This window comes from Ursus arctos, unplaced genomic scaffold (assembly GCF_023065955.2).
Source record: "Ursus arctos isolate Adak ecotype North America unplaced genomic scaffold, UrsArc2.0 scaffold_3, whole genome shotgun sequence".
NCBI lineage: Eukaryota > Metazoa > Chordata > Mammalia > Carnivora > Ursidae > Ursus > Ursus arctos.
The window spans coordinates 50,940,085-50,956,382 of NW_026622985.1; the positions used below are offsets into that span (position 1 = coordinate 50,940,085).

The 16,298-nt window shown below is 46.2% G+C and overlaps 1 protein-coding gene across 5 annotated transcripts in view; it reads right to left on the reverse strand.

Annotated features, from left to right (window-relative positions):
• Positions 1-572: 572 nt before the first annotated feature.
• Positions 573-16,298, reverse strand: part of RAPGEF5 (Rap guanine nucleotide exchange factor 5) — a 235,100-nt gene continuing 219,374 nt past the window's right edge. For all 5 annotated transcript variants that reach the window (XM_057304209.1, XM_057304210.1, XM_044387067.3 and 2 more), the window contains 3 exons: positions 11,660-11,724; positions 7,592-7,646; positions 573-4,630 (listed from right to left, as the gene is read on the reverse strand). In XM_057304209.1, the coding sequence (XP_057160192.1) occupies positions 4,512-4,630; positions 7,592-7,646; positions 11,660-11,724 (239 nt within the window). In that variant the 3' untranslated portion in view covers positions 573-4,511. The remainder of the gene's footprint in view (positions 4,631-7,591; positions 7,647-11,659; positions 11,725-16,298) is intronic.

Sequence of the window (16,298 nt, forward strand, 5' to 3'; positions counted from 1 at the left end):
CTCTGGTTTACAGGCTGCACAGACCACTTCGCCCCATTCTTCACTGGACACGGCAGGACATCTGGCCGCTCCTGAGTTCAACATGGCAAGATACATAATCTTCTCACAGGAAGGAATGACCACATGCCAAAGCTTGACGTCGGTGAGCAGGAAGTATGATCATCCCGTAAGAAGCGGAAGAGATTTGAACGATAATATGGCCGAGTCTTCCCACCGCCCCAGAGCACGGCATCACCCCTGTGCTGCACCGTCCCACCCGCGGCTCTGGCGCCGGCGGGGCCTGGAGCTTCCCTCGGTATCTGGGCTGATGAGGAAGGGAGAGGTCCTGATCCCACTTGAGTGCGGTGACTGTGGTGACAGCATACGAGAATACTGATGTCATTTCCCACACAGGGTCTTAGGTCCCCGACCAGTGATGCAGGCTTCAGTGGCCACCTGGGAACCTTTCCACCTACTTGTCGCCCTCTCAGTGAGCAAATGATTTCTGGGTTCCAAACGGCGAGCATAATATGCTTCCAGGACACAGGTTACAGAGCCCACAGACGCAGCAAGAAGCTAGGAGGCACGGATAGTATCTTTTAACATAATCTTATATTTGGAAAAGCAGTTTTTAAAAAACACTCGAAAATACAAGATAAGGTAACAGTGACTTATATAAGTTTTCACCTTATATTGCTTGGCAACTTTTTACATATAAATTATTGCTTACTAGCTTCGATAAATACACAGCACACTCATATATACAGAAGCAGAAAGCACAAGAGAAGGAGAAAGAAAATACTGTTAATGGCAATTCTGGTAATTCCACAAATGTTTCATATTTACCAGCTCTTATAATGGTGGAAAACTACGAAGTGTAGTCCCTGAGAAGTTAGGTAGACACCCTGATTGCGGGTTTTCTATCTTCTAATTGTTAATGCAAGCTGACAATGTCACAGCAATCCTAAGTAATGGTACATTAAAAGGCGAGAGTCCTTGCCCCAGGGCATCAATTTCATCCCAGTATTTAGTAACCGTGTAATACGAATAAATAGGCTATGCAAATAAATATTACTCTGCTAAAAAACGTTTAGTATATACAGCTTTGCTTTATACAGTAAGTAGTACAATTTCATCTAACTTTTTGGCAATTTTTAAAAACTTTTCTTCCACCTACCAGTTTTAAGCATGACGGCCCACTCATTAATAAGTAGGCTGAAATTTTAAGGACATGTCTTTGAAGCATTTAAAAGAAACCCCACATGAGACAACTGCAATGGACCTGATCTTCCCCCATTTTAATGTTTTTGCCTCATTTCCGAGAAGCTTGGATTAGCTGTGCCATTTCAGAATGCGAGGTCTGGGATCTGTGCTGTATGTGACGGCCGTAACAGGACAGTGGCAGTGGGATTGGGGCCATGGTGAAGCCCAGCTCCAAGGACCAGAAATCACCAACTACTCCCTCTTTCATTCAACCGTCTCTCTCTACTCAGAGGCTAGTCTACACGGCACAACACCTTTCCCCTACCAACGGGGAGGCCTGGCTTTTTGCTTTGTCCTCATCCTTGTGAATTCAATGTATGCTCCGCCCAGCTTGCTTGTGGACAAGGGTCTAGGAAAATGTCTTTATTCAAACATCATTAATGATACTAACATAAAGTGAATGTAGGTCATAATAATTGTACAGATTATAACAAGAAGTGAACTTAAAACACCGTAGCCTCTGGAGCATCTGCAAATATGTAGGGAGAAAGTTTTCAGAAATGTTGCAGTTGTGCCCGCAGGAACCTGTCCTGTGCTAACTTCTAAGCAGGGCTGCTTTGCTGGAATGCTGAGGAATCCACAGGCCCACAGGACCGTCCGGGGTTGTGTGGAAGCAGCCAGAACCCACTGAGAAGTGCTCATGTGCCACTTGCTGAGGAAAGTGGCAGATGACAGGAGGTTTTCAGAGCAAATGGAGAGCTTATGCAACCACAAAAATCTAAGACCTGGGAAGGTGCTTCGACATCTTAGCCTGCCCTTCCAGCCAGAACAAAATGTATTCCAAAGAGGTGTGGGTAAATATTTGGAAAGGGAATACAGCCCACCCCTCTTCACAGGGGGCCTCCCTGTGGGACAGCCCAGCTTCCTGACGGCAAGTTTCATGCTGAGCTAAATCTGGTTCCCACGGTCCCGCCTCCAATTCCTGAGCTACAGATTTAAGTCTTTACAGGGCTTCGGAGACTGCTGAGCTGCTGAGGCTTGGGAAATCTGAGACAGTTGTTAAATTTCAGAAAGACTTGGAAATTCTGACATTCAGAAGACAGGGACGAAAAAGCAAATGTAAACTACACAAAACCCTTCCCATTGCTGGCCTGAGAGTCACGTGACCACGGCTGGAGGGAACTGTGGGCAAGCATCACAAGCTCCCCGGCCTGGGTCTACCCACACCAGGTGGAATACTGACGACACCATCGGAAGGTGTTCAACCATGATGTATGCGTGGACTCATCTGGCTGTGTACGTATCTGAATTGGGATCTAAGCAGCAGGAGCTATGCTGAAATCATTCTCCATGAAAAATGAGGCCTCAAGAGGTAATGTTCTGGTTGGAGCAATGGAGATCTAATGTGAAATGAGCTAATGGTAAAATGTGGAGACAACGTCAAAATGGCCTGACATGAGCAGAATGGCCAAATGGTCCTCCCTAGCGTAGAGAAAAGGCAGGAACACAGGCCTTTGTGCTAAGCCTCTGCTATCCCCAATAGCTGCCGAGGGGAGAGCTTTCCCCTTGACCAGCCGTGAGAAGAGCCAGTTTTCCCTGGTTTCACCTGCTCTTGTCTCCTCCAGGGTCTCAGTCCATTACCCGGTAGCCTGAGCCTGTCTTTGGGTGGCCCAGCCCTAGATGGTGCCTTTCTCTAATAACCCTGTTAGTTTTTAGGACTCCAGTTTCTACATGCGGGGACAGATGGAGTCTCTTTGAAAGTCCTACCAAAAATTTTCTCCACGTGGTTCCTCCCGTGGATCTCGCAAGCTCGGTGTGGTTCCCATGCCTGGGAAACAGCGCTGCTAACACGGTATGAGCAAGCATCGGGCACATCTCTGTCATAAGGTGTGGATGGGACAGCAGGAAGCAGTTCTGTGCAGGCACCTGAGGGATGAATGGGCAGGAGCGCGGAGAATTCACATGCATGGAAAATGAAGGTTGAGGACATGAAGCAGGGCCCTTGTATTTTAGCAACGTGACAAGCACCTGGCCGGCAGTGGTGGCTTTCACTCCTGTATCCCACAGGCTTTTGTTGTTCACTGGAAGCTCAAGGGAAATCCTCTAACTGGTTCTTCAGAATAACAAGAGATTTTAACTAGAGGAGCCAAAATAGGAATAAAAATAGACTAAAAGACTCTGAGACTTTGTGGGGGGAAAAGACAAATTACGGAAAGGCTCCGGCCTTGGTTAGGAGGTGGACTGCAGGATTCTAAGTGTCCAGCATCAATCAGACATTTGGGTATCTGGGGGTGCTTACTTGCCGTAAGACGGGCAGTCACTAGTCACTACCGTGCTCTTGTCTCGAAAGTGCTAAGTGCTTGCCACATCGATCCCACTTAACCTCCCTGTGTTAGTTGTTACCATTCTGTACTGGGGGCGGAGGAGCCTGCTGGAGGCCAGGGCATCATCAGGCACAAGAAGGCAGACTTTTGGGACTCTGTTTCCTCTAAATCATTACTGAGCGCCTACCCTCTATCAGGCACTGTGCTTTTTAAAAAAGAAATGCGAATCTTCTTGCATATGTGAAGAACATCCCCGGAAATTAAACAGTGAGGCCATTTCTTACAGATGACTACGACTTTTCCTTATTGGCAAAGCAATGCAGCCTATGGCTGCAAATCAGTTGTGCAGAAACGCATTTCCCCTGCAAGCCTACATTGATAAGTGATTGTGGATGCAAAGAAATGCATGCCTTGACATTTCCCTTTTGGAAATCAGAGCACAGATGCCAGCTGCTGGTTCTAACTTCCTAGACACAAGTGGCTTTTGGTGATGTCACAGTTTGTACTGACAGCGGCCACTCCTTTTCCCTGGAAATCTAGAGACGCCGTCACTTCTTCAGGTGTTCGAATGAGCTGCTGCTTTGACAGCCTATAAATGGTAATCTACCACCAGGCGAAGGAAAACTCCTGTTTCATGCACACTCGGACTGACATATTTGGTCACTAGGACAAGACATGCTCTCGTCTTGACACTGGCACATCTCAAGATCAAAACTGGGTCGGATCAACAATGCGGTCGTAAGAAACCAGACTTTTGCATTTCAAGAACGCTTCTGCCTCTTGTTCTGCCTTCTCGTTCTGAGAGCGGCTTGGAGAGCCTCTCCCCATCTCTGGTGGCTGCCATCACTTCCTGAACACGCTCTGCTTGGCTTTCCCGTGTGCAAGGTCTTACGCTGATAAAACTCAGCAACTTCTTTTCTCACAGGAAGGCAACGCGCTCAGCACCGACATGCCCACAGCTCCAAGTGCTGCGGCGACAGGACGGCGAGGCGGTGGGATGGGGGCTCACGCCCGAGGCTCGATCCTGTGCGACAGCTCAAACAGGGCCTGCTGGCTGTCAATGACATACAGGTGAGTCACGTAGGCTTTTAACTCTTGGTGCTCCTTTGGAGACACGTCACCTCCTGTTTTTTTGGAGGAAAAAAAAGACAGTCAATGTCCTGAGAGCAGAAACGCTCTTTCTAAATACCAGTAAAACCTCACGTCGAGGCTTAGAGCACATCTAGCAGGCAGACTCCCAAGCCAGCATGTTGGAAGGGAGATCGGTACCCTCACGGCACAGATGCTTGTCCAGCTCAGACTCGGTCCTCAGGTCAGGTCACTAGACTGGCAAGCTCCGTGTTCCACTAACATTCCTAGAGCACGCATCACCTAACGTTATCCAGTATTTAGTGACTGTGTCAGCAGCCCCCCTGCAGAATGGCAAGCAGCAGAGACACACAGCAGGACTGGCGCCCAGGCCATGTGGCTCCCGAGTCCACGTCCACGGTCCCATGTCACAGCAACTGCCTGCTTCAGTGGCTTTCCCTGGCCCTTCTAGCTCGGTCTGCAATCGTCAGAAATCACTGCTCATTGGCTCACTGCACGGACACAATTGTTTGTGTTTAGATGGTGTAGAATTTTTTGGCACCCTTACTTTTTGGAAAAACTAAAAAAAATGGAGGAACTATTTGAATGAACAGGTATCACAGAACGGAACCTGAGATATGCTTTACAGGCAAAGCAAGCTCCAGAAGTACGTGGATGGGCTAATGTCTACCCAGCAAAGGAGGAGGCAAGGGGGTTTTCCACTCCCAAACCCAGGGCTGTTAAAACCCTGAAGGGCCGCCAGAAGCGTGAGGGCCCTGTGAACACGTACGTGCCACACTGGCAAAGGCTCTGATAAGGAGCCCGAGATAAAGCGGCCCGGACAATGGGGCAAGCCCACTTCCCAGAGTTAAAAACAAACACAATCCAAAGAAAAATCCCCAAAACCTCAAGGCACCGGGAGCCTGACTAAACCGTTACAGAGAGATAATGGCCACGTGAGAGAGATGGTGACATCACATCCTCCGGCTTCACGGAATCTCGGACGGGAGCAGCAACGTCTGGCTTGGGGAGAAGGGGCCCGCAGGAGGCTACGCATTTTAATGCAGCTTTTTTTTTCTCTTGGTGAGATGCATTTTTTCCTCCTCTGTGACAAATGTGTTTTATCATCTAAGGCTCGTATGTCATGGTAGCTTGTCATTCTTAAGGTTTAACGGCAAACAAGGCTTCCTGGTTTCGAAAAGTCGAAACGCAAGGAGTTAAAGTTTTTACCATTCCACTTGTCTGGAAGTGACCAAAGAGTTGTGTTATTCCAGAACACCTTCTCTGGGAGACACTGAAAGACTGCTTTTGGTTTAGTAAATATTGGTTTGGAAAACACAGTGGTACAAAGTAATGTTGCTGTTAATTTTTTGACCTTGAGATGGCAGAAGAATGAAGGGCTCCAACCACGACAAGTGACACTTACCTGGCACTCTATAATTTTTACGTGGCTTAACAGTATTTGTTTTATCCCCATTGCTGACATGGGTTTACTATGCCTATATAAATTGTCAAAATTGATTCTACTAATTCAGTCCCAAACCCAATTTTTAAAGATACGTAAATACTGAACACAAAGAGTTATGCTTTGTGCTGTGCAGACCTACTCCCTGGCGATGGGAGGTTCAAGACAGGGTCGAGGCCACCAAGCCAGTATAACCCTCCTGCCCACATCTGCAGAGTCTCTCGGTCAGTGAGACTGAGGTCTCAGAATGAGCTGAGTGCCCATCAATACTTGGAAGGCAAAGGAGGATGAAAGGAATATGAACCCAACCCTTGGCAACATTATGCTTGTATTTGAATGAATCTCCACGACAGTGTTATTATCACCGTTTCTACGGTAAGTGCGTCTACTGAGTACTTCGTGGAGAATTACCTAAGCACCTATCAGGTGGTAGTAACTGATGTGAGTATTTAAAAACTTAGGTCCTGTATCTGTAACTCTCCCTTTCAAACAGCAACTTGGTAATTCACACAGAATTTCCGTTGCTTTGTAGGGGACAATACTGCCAGCCAAGACCAGCTGGGACAGAAAGAAAATTCTTCAGAATATGCACCTACCCTTAGGAAGGAGGACTTTGATCTTTCTACTTTATGTGTACTTCTGTAGTATTGAGAAAATTACTTTATAATGAGGATATTTTACTTAAAGCTTTATTTAGTGGTCAGCTTGGATTGATTTATAATTATTGAATTTAACTTTCCAATTTTTTTTATCACTCTTCTTATCTATAGACTCTGCACAAGGCAAAGAAACGAGGCTGGGTCAGGAGGTCACAGGCTCCGTCTGAACAGTGGCCGAACGCGTCACCTCTCCGAGGCTCTACTTTCTGCTCCGCGTTAATGATCGCCACGCACTGATCACCAGTATCGGTGTCAGGATGCCAGTGCCCGTGTGAACGCTCCCTGAACTCAACAAAGTGGATTTCCTTCCTTCCTGCAGTGTTTTAATGCTGTTTAAACAGAGTGTAAATTATGCTTGAGGTTTGAAAAGGGAACACATATCCCTACATACATTCATCTCAGTGGGGAGTCCACAAAAGGGCTCAGAAAAATACATTTTCAGTGAAAGGCAGCTCCAGACAGGAAGTTTTTGTTGGAGAGGAGTAAAGATTCTGGAAGGCTGCTTCAGAAACTTTTACAAACTTTGTTCCTATTCCAGGAAGGCTCCAAGCAAGGAGTTTAGGGACAGGGTCACCCCTGATAAACCCACTGGTATTTCTGAGCCAAGGGACAACCAAACAGACTTTCTGGGTCAGGGGTGCCTTGGGGAGCCTCTGATCCTCTAAAGTCACCCTGTACGGGGGACACCTGCTGCCGAGAGAGGATAAAAGGCTGCTGTATCTTGTCTTCCTCCGCATCCCACACAGGCAGTGACAAAATGAAAAGAGAATACGGCACCTGCATATTACACGTTATAATCTGTTTCAGCACATTCCCACCAAACACTGTGACGGGCTCACAGTCTGTGCCCAGGGGCGGTAAGCTGACATCCCGTGCCCGACTTCAGTACTCACCAAACTGATTAGCCCTGCAGTGTCTCAGCGTTCGGACAGTGTCGGCAATCATGTGCTGCAAGGTAGAGGAGGAAACGTATCAATGGAAGGGTCACTTAGGGTGCTGCTGGGTAGTGGTGCCTGCCGGGATGGATTTTACACCCTGGGGTGCAAACGAAGAGCTGTATTTGGAACTGGTCTTAACTTTAACAGAAAATACTGAGCTTGGATGACGAAGGGCTATTAAGTCTTCATCTGCAGAAACAGTGCTCCCAACCCTGGCTGCACAGAGTGTAACTGAGCCCTGGGTTTCCACATGCCATGGACTCTAACAGCCCATTGTTTACACGGTGTTAAGAAATCCAGCACCCCCACCCCGTCTACCTGTCCGAATCTGCCTAGGCTTTTCACTTCCGGGGATGTTTTGCCTGCTCTCCGTGAAGCCTTTCTGAGATTTCCCTTCCGAATCTGGGCGGCTCCTTGGGAGAGTATAGATTGGCCTGGTGGTCGGCACTTCTCGGGATCTTTGCGCCTCCTCTAGGCCGGGTGCCACTAGAGGGCTCTGCATGCCCAGCACCTGTCCTACGTCTCACAGTGACTCCCGCGTTCTTGCTGCACGCCGGTAGGAATACCGGTGGCATCAAAGACTCAAGTATCTCACATCAAGACAGTAAAAGAAATAGTCACAAAAGGCAAACATTTTCTAAAACACCAATATCATTATAGAGACTGTTCTCCATTTATGATTTACATTCCTTCCTACGGTCTTCAGGATTTTGCTTTTATTTCTTTCTTTGAAGTTCTCACTGATCTGCACGCAGAAGTCTTCTTGACCTTATGGCTGCCTTTGACCAGGTCCCATGAGCTCACACTCGGGTACCTCCAACAGCCTTCTAGCTCTCTCGTGTTTAGTGTTCCACCATGAAGGAGAAAGACGGCATTTAGGACAACACCATTCTGCACTACTGTTCCTCCCCTCCGGTTGCTAGAATCATCTCTGAACACTGTTGCTATCATGTTCTAGTCCTCTGGAAAATCCACAGTGACTTTCTAATTTGCTTCCTCTCAAAATCCAAACATCATCCTATTATTCAAGAATCAACATTATTATTATCTGGTCCTCCAAACTTCCCCAAGCGTGTCATCATCCTTCCCGCCCTGCCTCTACACACCACGCAAAGGCTCGTCCATATACAGCAAGCCCTCAAAGAATTATTGCTAAAAGAATAACATTAGTACAAATTTTTTTTTACTTAATATCTGTCAGAACTATAGAAACTTTATTTGTGAACATGACCTACTTATTAAATTGTTCTCCACTGTATTTCTAATTTATTTCTACTCAATAGTGGAAAATTAAATAGGACAGTGATTAGAGCAGTAGCTCAGGCTGCCTCTGTAAAGGAAATGAGACGTGACTCATGTCTGTGAGTGTATTGTTACATTTCCTTCCCCAAAGTTGACTGCTATTCCTAGGGCAGGGCTCTCATTCTAAGCGATGGCGTCACACTGATTTCTATCGTGTGCCGTTCGTGTGGCTCACGGGACCCCCGGGTGGATGTGAGGCTGAGTACTGAGAGCTGCAGTGAGAACCTCAGTCCTGGTCCTCATCTTCGGCTTTCCTGAAGCGGGAAGGAGGAAGAGGAGGGAGAGATGATAAAGGATGATGCTCTCGACATGGAGGAGTCGAGAAGAAAAACAGAAAGCGGGGCGCCTGGGTGGCACAGCGGTTAAGCGTCTGCCTTCGGCTCAGGGCGTGATCCCGGCGTTATGGGATCGAGCCCCACATCAGGCTCCTCCGCTATGAGCCTGCTTCTTCCTCTCCCACTCCCCCTGCTTGTGTTCCCTCTCTCGCTGGCTGTCTCTATCTCTGTCAAATAAATAAATAAAATCTTTAAAAAGAAAGAAAAAGAGAAAGTGTCTGCTTCTTCATTATTGAATAGTTCAGTGCTGAAGCGGTTAGAGCTGCTGAGACAGCAGAGGGCACGACGGACATCTCGTTAGACCCAAAGCGCGCTTCTGGGCCTTCGCATCGTCGGACTTAATGTGTTGGCCTGAATCAGCCAGATAAAGAGAATACACTGCATTATTTGCTAGCCGGCTTAAGCTAATATCCATCGGGAGGAATTGGCTTCTCACCAGTTAATTCCGTTAGGTTCTACTGGTTCATTATTGTGAAAGATGATCCTGTTTTAGCTTAAGCGAAACACTGTTCCTTGCTAAGAAACATTCCTTCAAAATACTGACGCCATTGGGAAATTCAGTTTCCTTCCCCAGCATCCAAGTAGAACACAGGCTGTGTATACTGCAAATAGATTTCTGTCCTTTGAGAAACTGTGATTCACGCTGTCTTCTCGTGCAAGGAGGGGGCCAGCAGGAGGCCGGCTGCATCTTCAGTGCCGTCTACTGAGGCCCAGGAACTCCCCGATACCACGGAATCTGCTCTCTTTAGCAGTGATGCGCCAGCCGCCCCTGGTGGATGGATGTGGGAGCCAAGGCCCACTCTCTGCATGGATACCTGCATTTTTTAATTTTTTATTTTTTTTGGTGGGCAGCTGAGCAAAGTTTATTGAGCGATAGTTCAAGCTCCTGAAGAGGGAGGGGACCCAGGGGGCTGCCCTATACCTGTATGTGTCTTCTAGCTGTCTTTTTTTCATGACGTTCTCTTCAGGAATTTAAAATTTAAAAGAGAGGGGCGGCTGGGCAGCTCTGTCAGTGAAGTGTCTGCCTTCGGCTCAGGTCAACATCCCAGGGTCCTGGGATTGAGCCCCACATCGGGCTCCCGGCTCAGCAGGGAGCCTGCTTCTCCCTCTGCCTGCTGCTACCCCTGCTTGTGCTCTCTCCCTCTCTCTGTCAAATAAATAAAATCTAAAAAAAGGAGAGGGCACAAACCTATCATCCTCCAGTGATTAAAATGGAGTTATGACAAGATATCCCAAGATGTTTGTCTCCCAGATTCTAGGTGCTCGGGTTTTCAAGTTGTATGGCAACGGTTCTCTGCCGCCTCACCCTCTGTGTGGAGAGTTAACCTGACGATAAGAGCAGGGCACTTATGAGACAAAGGTCAGATGCCAAACCTCACTTGGACTCATCAGTTTGTACTGCTCTTTGGTCGTGGTCTGCAACCCCCGCCTCCCTCAACCTACTCTCTCTCACTGGCCTGACCTCATCTCACAGGGAATCGGGGGTCAGTTCCTGAAAGAGTTCACAGAAACCCATTATCATTGCTGAAAAGGTCACTCAAAGGTCAGGATCTCTAGACAGGGGTCACTGGTATCATCTCTAACTATGAAGGACAGACTCATCTATGACACTAAGGTTCATTATCAGACAGACCCATTCTTGTCGTCTACTGGGCCTCTTTGGAGCACTCCTACTTTACACTTGGCTCAGTTCTTGTGGGCAACCCCGCCTCTTCCCCAGGCCAGTCAGAAAGGCAAGGAGGAGCCCACTACGTGAGAAAATACCTGAGAAGGTCCTAGAAATAATTCAGGAAGAGGCCTTTTGGTAACTTGTAAGGAGGGACTGCCTGGGGACCTTTCGGTGGTGAGCAGGGAGGGCCCTGTGCTAGGGCTCCTGTCTCCATAGTGGCGCGCAGTCCACGGGCTGATAGAGGCGTGGTACTTGCCCTCACACACACACTACAAATCCCACCTTGATATCCTAGTGGGGAGCACTGGAGGTGCACACACCTCCCCAGAAGCTTTCTCCTGGGCCTCGGAAGCAGTGCACACTGAGATGCACAGCCATGCCTTTCTAGCAGTCGAGCTTGGCCTCCTGAGTGCGAATGCCTCCTGGCAGCACCTCACTGCTTTATTTCTGGCTCAGTAACACACCCTCGACCTCTGATGTGAACGTAATGAAGTTCCATTTTCAAACCTAAAAAAGCAGATTTTCATATTTGGTTCTCAAAACCTTGCTAGCACCCCTATTTTTAACTGGAATGCATTTTAGTGACAATGCATTACACGCAGCAGACCATGCATTCAAAGGAGAGAAATACTTCAACCATTTGTTTCTTGGAGCAAGAAAGAAAAGCATACACTTTCCTTACAGGGGAAAAAGGGAGAAATAATGAAACTTACATACCAGTTTTTCAAAATTGACAAGATTATCCAAAAATGTTTTATTTCCTTCATGAATAAATGTTACATCTGAAAATTAAAAACAAAAAGATATATGTGCTGTTAGGAATGGATCAGGAGTCAGGGCTAAGGAGGTCTAGATGCAACACAACCTACTAATTTTTCTTAGACATTGTGCATTATTCCATGCATTTGACAAGGCAACTTGAAATTGACTCTGTATGGTATTCAATGTGCAAAGGCCTAATTTATGTGTGTGGGGGGAAGATATTATAACATAGATGCAATTATGAATTTTGTACTTACAGTGAAGTGTTTGACTTCAACTTAACCAGCCCACTATGTATAACTTAGTCCACCACGTTTTTAGGCCAGAACACTGAGCGGAAAAGAACTAAATAGCCAGAAACAAAAGAATTTTAGTATCTATGTGTTTGCTTTTTAACAACTCCTGGCTAAGTGTATGGGGTCTGCTTTACCTAAAATGTTAGAAGATCTAGATTTAGATGTTTCAATTTAGATATCTGGGTCCAAAAGTCAGTGCCTGATTGTGTATCAGAAGTTAGGAAAGGGACAGGTCAGAAAATGGCAAAGTTCCTGGCCCTCCTCGATGGGTGCAAAAAAGCATCACTGAAGAAAAGAACATAAGGAATGTAAGATGAAGGTACATTTTCAGAGGAAGGGAAAGTTACATTTGGTTTGAGCCTCACTGCATTTAAAGTGACAGAAGACAAAAAACAAAAAACAAAACCCAGGAGTGCCTCCTCAAGAGAAAGGGGTTTGGGAATTAGTTAAAATAAAGACAGCAGCTGAAGCTCAGTGAGTGGATGGATCATAAAAACTCAGATCAGAGGGTCAATGACTCAGCATTAGGAAATCCTTGAAGACAAGAATCAAAGTAAGAAATATACTACAGTTAAAAGAAACTGCAAATAATCATGTTAGATCCCAAACGCGGAGGGCAAACCTAATGAAAATTATCTTGTTAAAGTAACCTGACATAAAAGAGGGAAAAGAACAGCTTTAGATTCCTATAAATAGAAAGGGAAAGCATTTGCATCTAATCAAGACTTTCATTCAGCTGGTCCCCCTGGGGCAATTATGAGCTAGGTGCTCTGGAAACCTGCCTACAACGCATTTGGCCGCTGAGCTTTGATGGCCCACTAGGGGGCGACACGAGTAACACAGTTAACAGGACACCCTGATCCAAACTTTTCCTCTAGGCAGCTTCCAGCACTGACCGCAAAGTCTTCCTAAGATTTTTTCCCCCTCTTTTAAACTGATGTTCTAACAGGAAAACAATTCACAATTACACGGTCATCTGACAAACTCTCTGGTTATTTTATTATCTTTAATACAAGCTTTCATTCTGTGTCACAGTATTTGGAAGAGAGTAGTCCTGGGGCATCTGGCTGGCTCAGTCAGAAGGGCATGCAACTCTTGACCTCAGCATTTTAAGTTTGAGCCCCACATTGTGTGTAAAGATTACTTAAAAAATAAAGTATCTTGGGGGTACCTGGGTGGCTCAGTGGGTTAAGCATCTGCCTTCAGCTTAGGTCATGATCCCAGGGTCCTGGAATCGAGTCCCCCGTCGGGCTCCCTGCTCAGCAGGGAGTCTGATTCTCCCTGTCCTTTCATCCCTCCCCCACTTGTTCTACCTCTCTCTCTCTCAAATAAATAAAACCTTTTAAAATATAATATAATATAATATAATATAATATAATATAATATAATATAATATAATATCTTGGGGTGCCTGAGTGGCTCAGTTGATTAAGCGGCAGACTTGGTTTTGGCTGAGGTCATGATCTCAGGGTGCTCGGATGGAGCCCCGCATCGGGCTCCCTGCTCAGGGCGGAAGCTGCTTCAGGATTCTCTCTTTCTAAAATAAATAAATCTTAGAAGAGAGTAGTTAGCTTTTACCTTTTTTGTGTGGCAAATAAGCACTGTGCGCACTCTATCTACATCACACACCACCGAAAAGCCTAGTCTCCCCTAACTCCCTGAGAGGTTACAAACACCCTCCCTGAGTCACTTGGTCCATTTCCTCACTGTTACATTACTGTCATCCTCTCCATGTTCCCAAGGATAATGATGAGCGGTCATGACGATTATGGCACTTATCTTTATTAACAGCATCAGACACGGCACTAACAAAAGACTGTAAGGTATAGCCCTGAAGAAACAGGCCAAAGAACATGCGCAGCTGGCCCGCGATCACAGCTCTCCTCGTCCCAGGTCCCAGCCAGGATTCAAACCCAGGGAGCCTGGTTCCTCTCCCCAGCCATGCCTCTCTGGGAGCTCGAGCCGAACAGACTTGGGCATTTCTTACAACCTGTCAGTCACCTTGCCAGATTTATGGCGTGGAGTGTGTCTGCAACATTTCAAGTCCTTCCTTGGGGCTCCCTCTCTTCCCTCTGCCTGAGGTCTCTTCTCTTCTTGGGTGGTCTCACTTAACCCCAACCCTCAGGGGCTTGGAGGTCAGGCTGATGCTGGCAGGAGAATAAAGCAGGGAAGGTGCTTTTGGCCAGGTGGGAAGGAGAGAGAGGCTGGAAGGGGCTGCCACCCAGAAGGGGCTTCAAGGGGCTGAAGGTTTTGATGCAGGTGAATGGCAGGTGTGTGATGAGGAAGGTGAGAGAGAGATAAACCAATAAATGGAAGGAAGGAAGGAAGGAAGGAAGGAAGGAAGGAAGGAAGGAAGGAAGGAAAAAGAAAAGAGAAAAGAAAAGAGACAAAGAGGCAAAGAAAGAAAGAGAAACCTGGGGTCTCAGAACCTGAGTCCTGGGCTGTGAAGCAGTTCAGGGTACCCACCAGGCTGAGTGTGGGAAATGAGCACTGTTCATCCGGAGACAGCTGAACACTCTCCAAACACTTCATATAGTAGAACTACTGGACGAAGCGACTCCATTTGGAGATGGCAAGTAAGAGAGGAGGCAGAAATATACAAGCACCCTGATATTCCTTTTATTTAAATACCCCCGCAAATCTGCACTAATCATCTCGGCTCTGAGATACGCACACAGCCCCCCAGAGGACCTCAGTTAATCCTCACACACCTGTTGATACTCGCTCTACTGGAAAGGACTACGGTCTCCAAAAACACTGCATGATACACACTGTCCGGCTGCTTCTGCCTTCAGCTCAGCTGGATCCTTTCCCCTACACTTACTTAGGGTTTCCCATTCATCCACTTTCTGAATGGATTCCACACCACACTAGGGGGGAAAACTAAATCAAAAAGCAAGAATTCAACTGGGAAACAGGAAAGACACTGGAAGGATCCTCAGGTGAAGCGCTCACTTGATAATCTGCATGCTTACTGGGAACTGACCAGCTCACGAAAATGAAACAAGGGAGGCCTAATCCTTCTTAACACCCAAGGAGTTCAATCTGGTCCTTTTTCTCTAACAGCAACCCAAAGTGGGAGGCACAAGGGGGGGGGGCGAGTTTTCACTAAAGCATTAGTTGTTCTAAAGTAGTTTATCACAACTTTAAACATTTTTTGCAATTAAAAATAACCCCAAAATTAATGTCTATTTTTTCCAAAACGTTTTGTTTCACACATGATATATACATATTTTGAATTTTCACCCTATATTCCTTTGGAAATTATTTCAGACAGAAGTGATCATTTTAAATACCATAAAGTGCTAATGATGTTTATTTTTACAAGGACAAAATACTTAAAAAGGAAAACTAATGCTTATTTAAACTCAAGAAAGCTTCTAATGAAAAAAAGAAAAAAAGTACTAGAGTGAATATATTTTCGGTAGAAAAAAGGGATATTTGTTTTGCTGCCAACAAAGAGGTCTAGATAAACTCAGCAGAGCAGAAAATTGCATCCAAGCTAAGATGTAAGTGTGAGACACTTGACTGCATTAAATATTTTTTGGGGAAAATCACAAATATACAGCAAAAAGCACTGCTCATATCTAATTAAGCTAAAGGGACACTGTCAACTAATTTCTCATTACCTTAAAACTTTTCTTTCAAAATTTTTTCTGCTTAAAATTAATTCCTTTCCCAGATCTGTCATCATTTCCTGTGTTTCCTATTTGTGTCTAAGGGAATCTGTTACTTCCCACCTGCCACCCCCACTCTCCAGTAGACGATGTTTTATTTTGCAAATAAAAATTATAAGCCTGAATAAACTTTTAAATTGTTATTCTGGCATCACAATCTCTCCCTATTTCATCCATTTACATTTAGCAGAGTCTTTTCAGCTTGAATGAAGCATCTGCATGCCTCAGTTGTGCTAATAGAGTATTGTTTCAGGAAGATTCCTGCTTCACACTAGCTGCAGAGTAGATGAGGAGCAGCAGGGATCACAGCAGCTCAGTAATTCTCCAAGCTCCGGTTGTTCTGGAGAGAAGCTGAGGAGGGAATATCAGCATCCCAGCCAGTGGGGACAGCGATGGGAGAGGGGTGGGTTGGGAGGAGAAGGGCCGGGCCATCCAGCAATCGGGTTCCCGGGCAGCTCATTTCCAGAATCACATTTATGAGACCAGTTACTGGGGCCAGACCCAGCAGTAATTACAAGCCTCTGAAGGTGGAGGCTAGATAAAAAGCCTTCCTATAAAATCCCTTGGAAAGAATCAAAATATGGCCAAGAAAAAGGACCAAATCCCGTTTTCCTGGAAAGC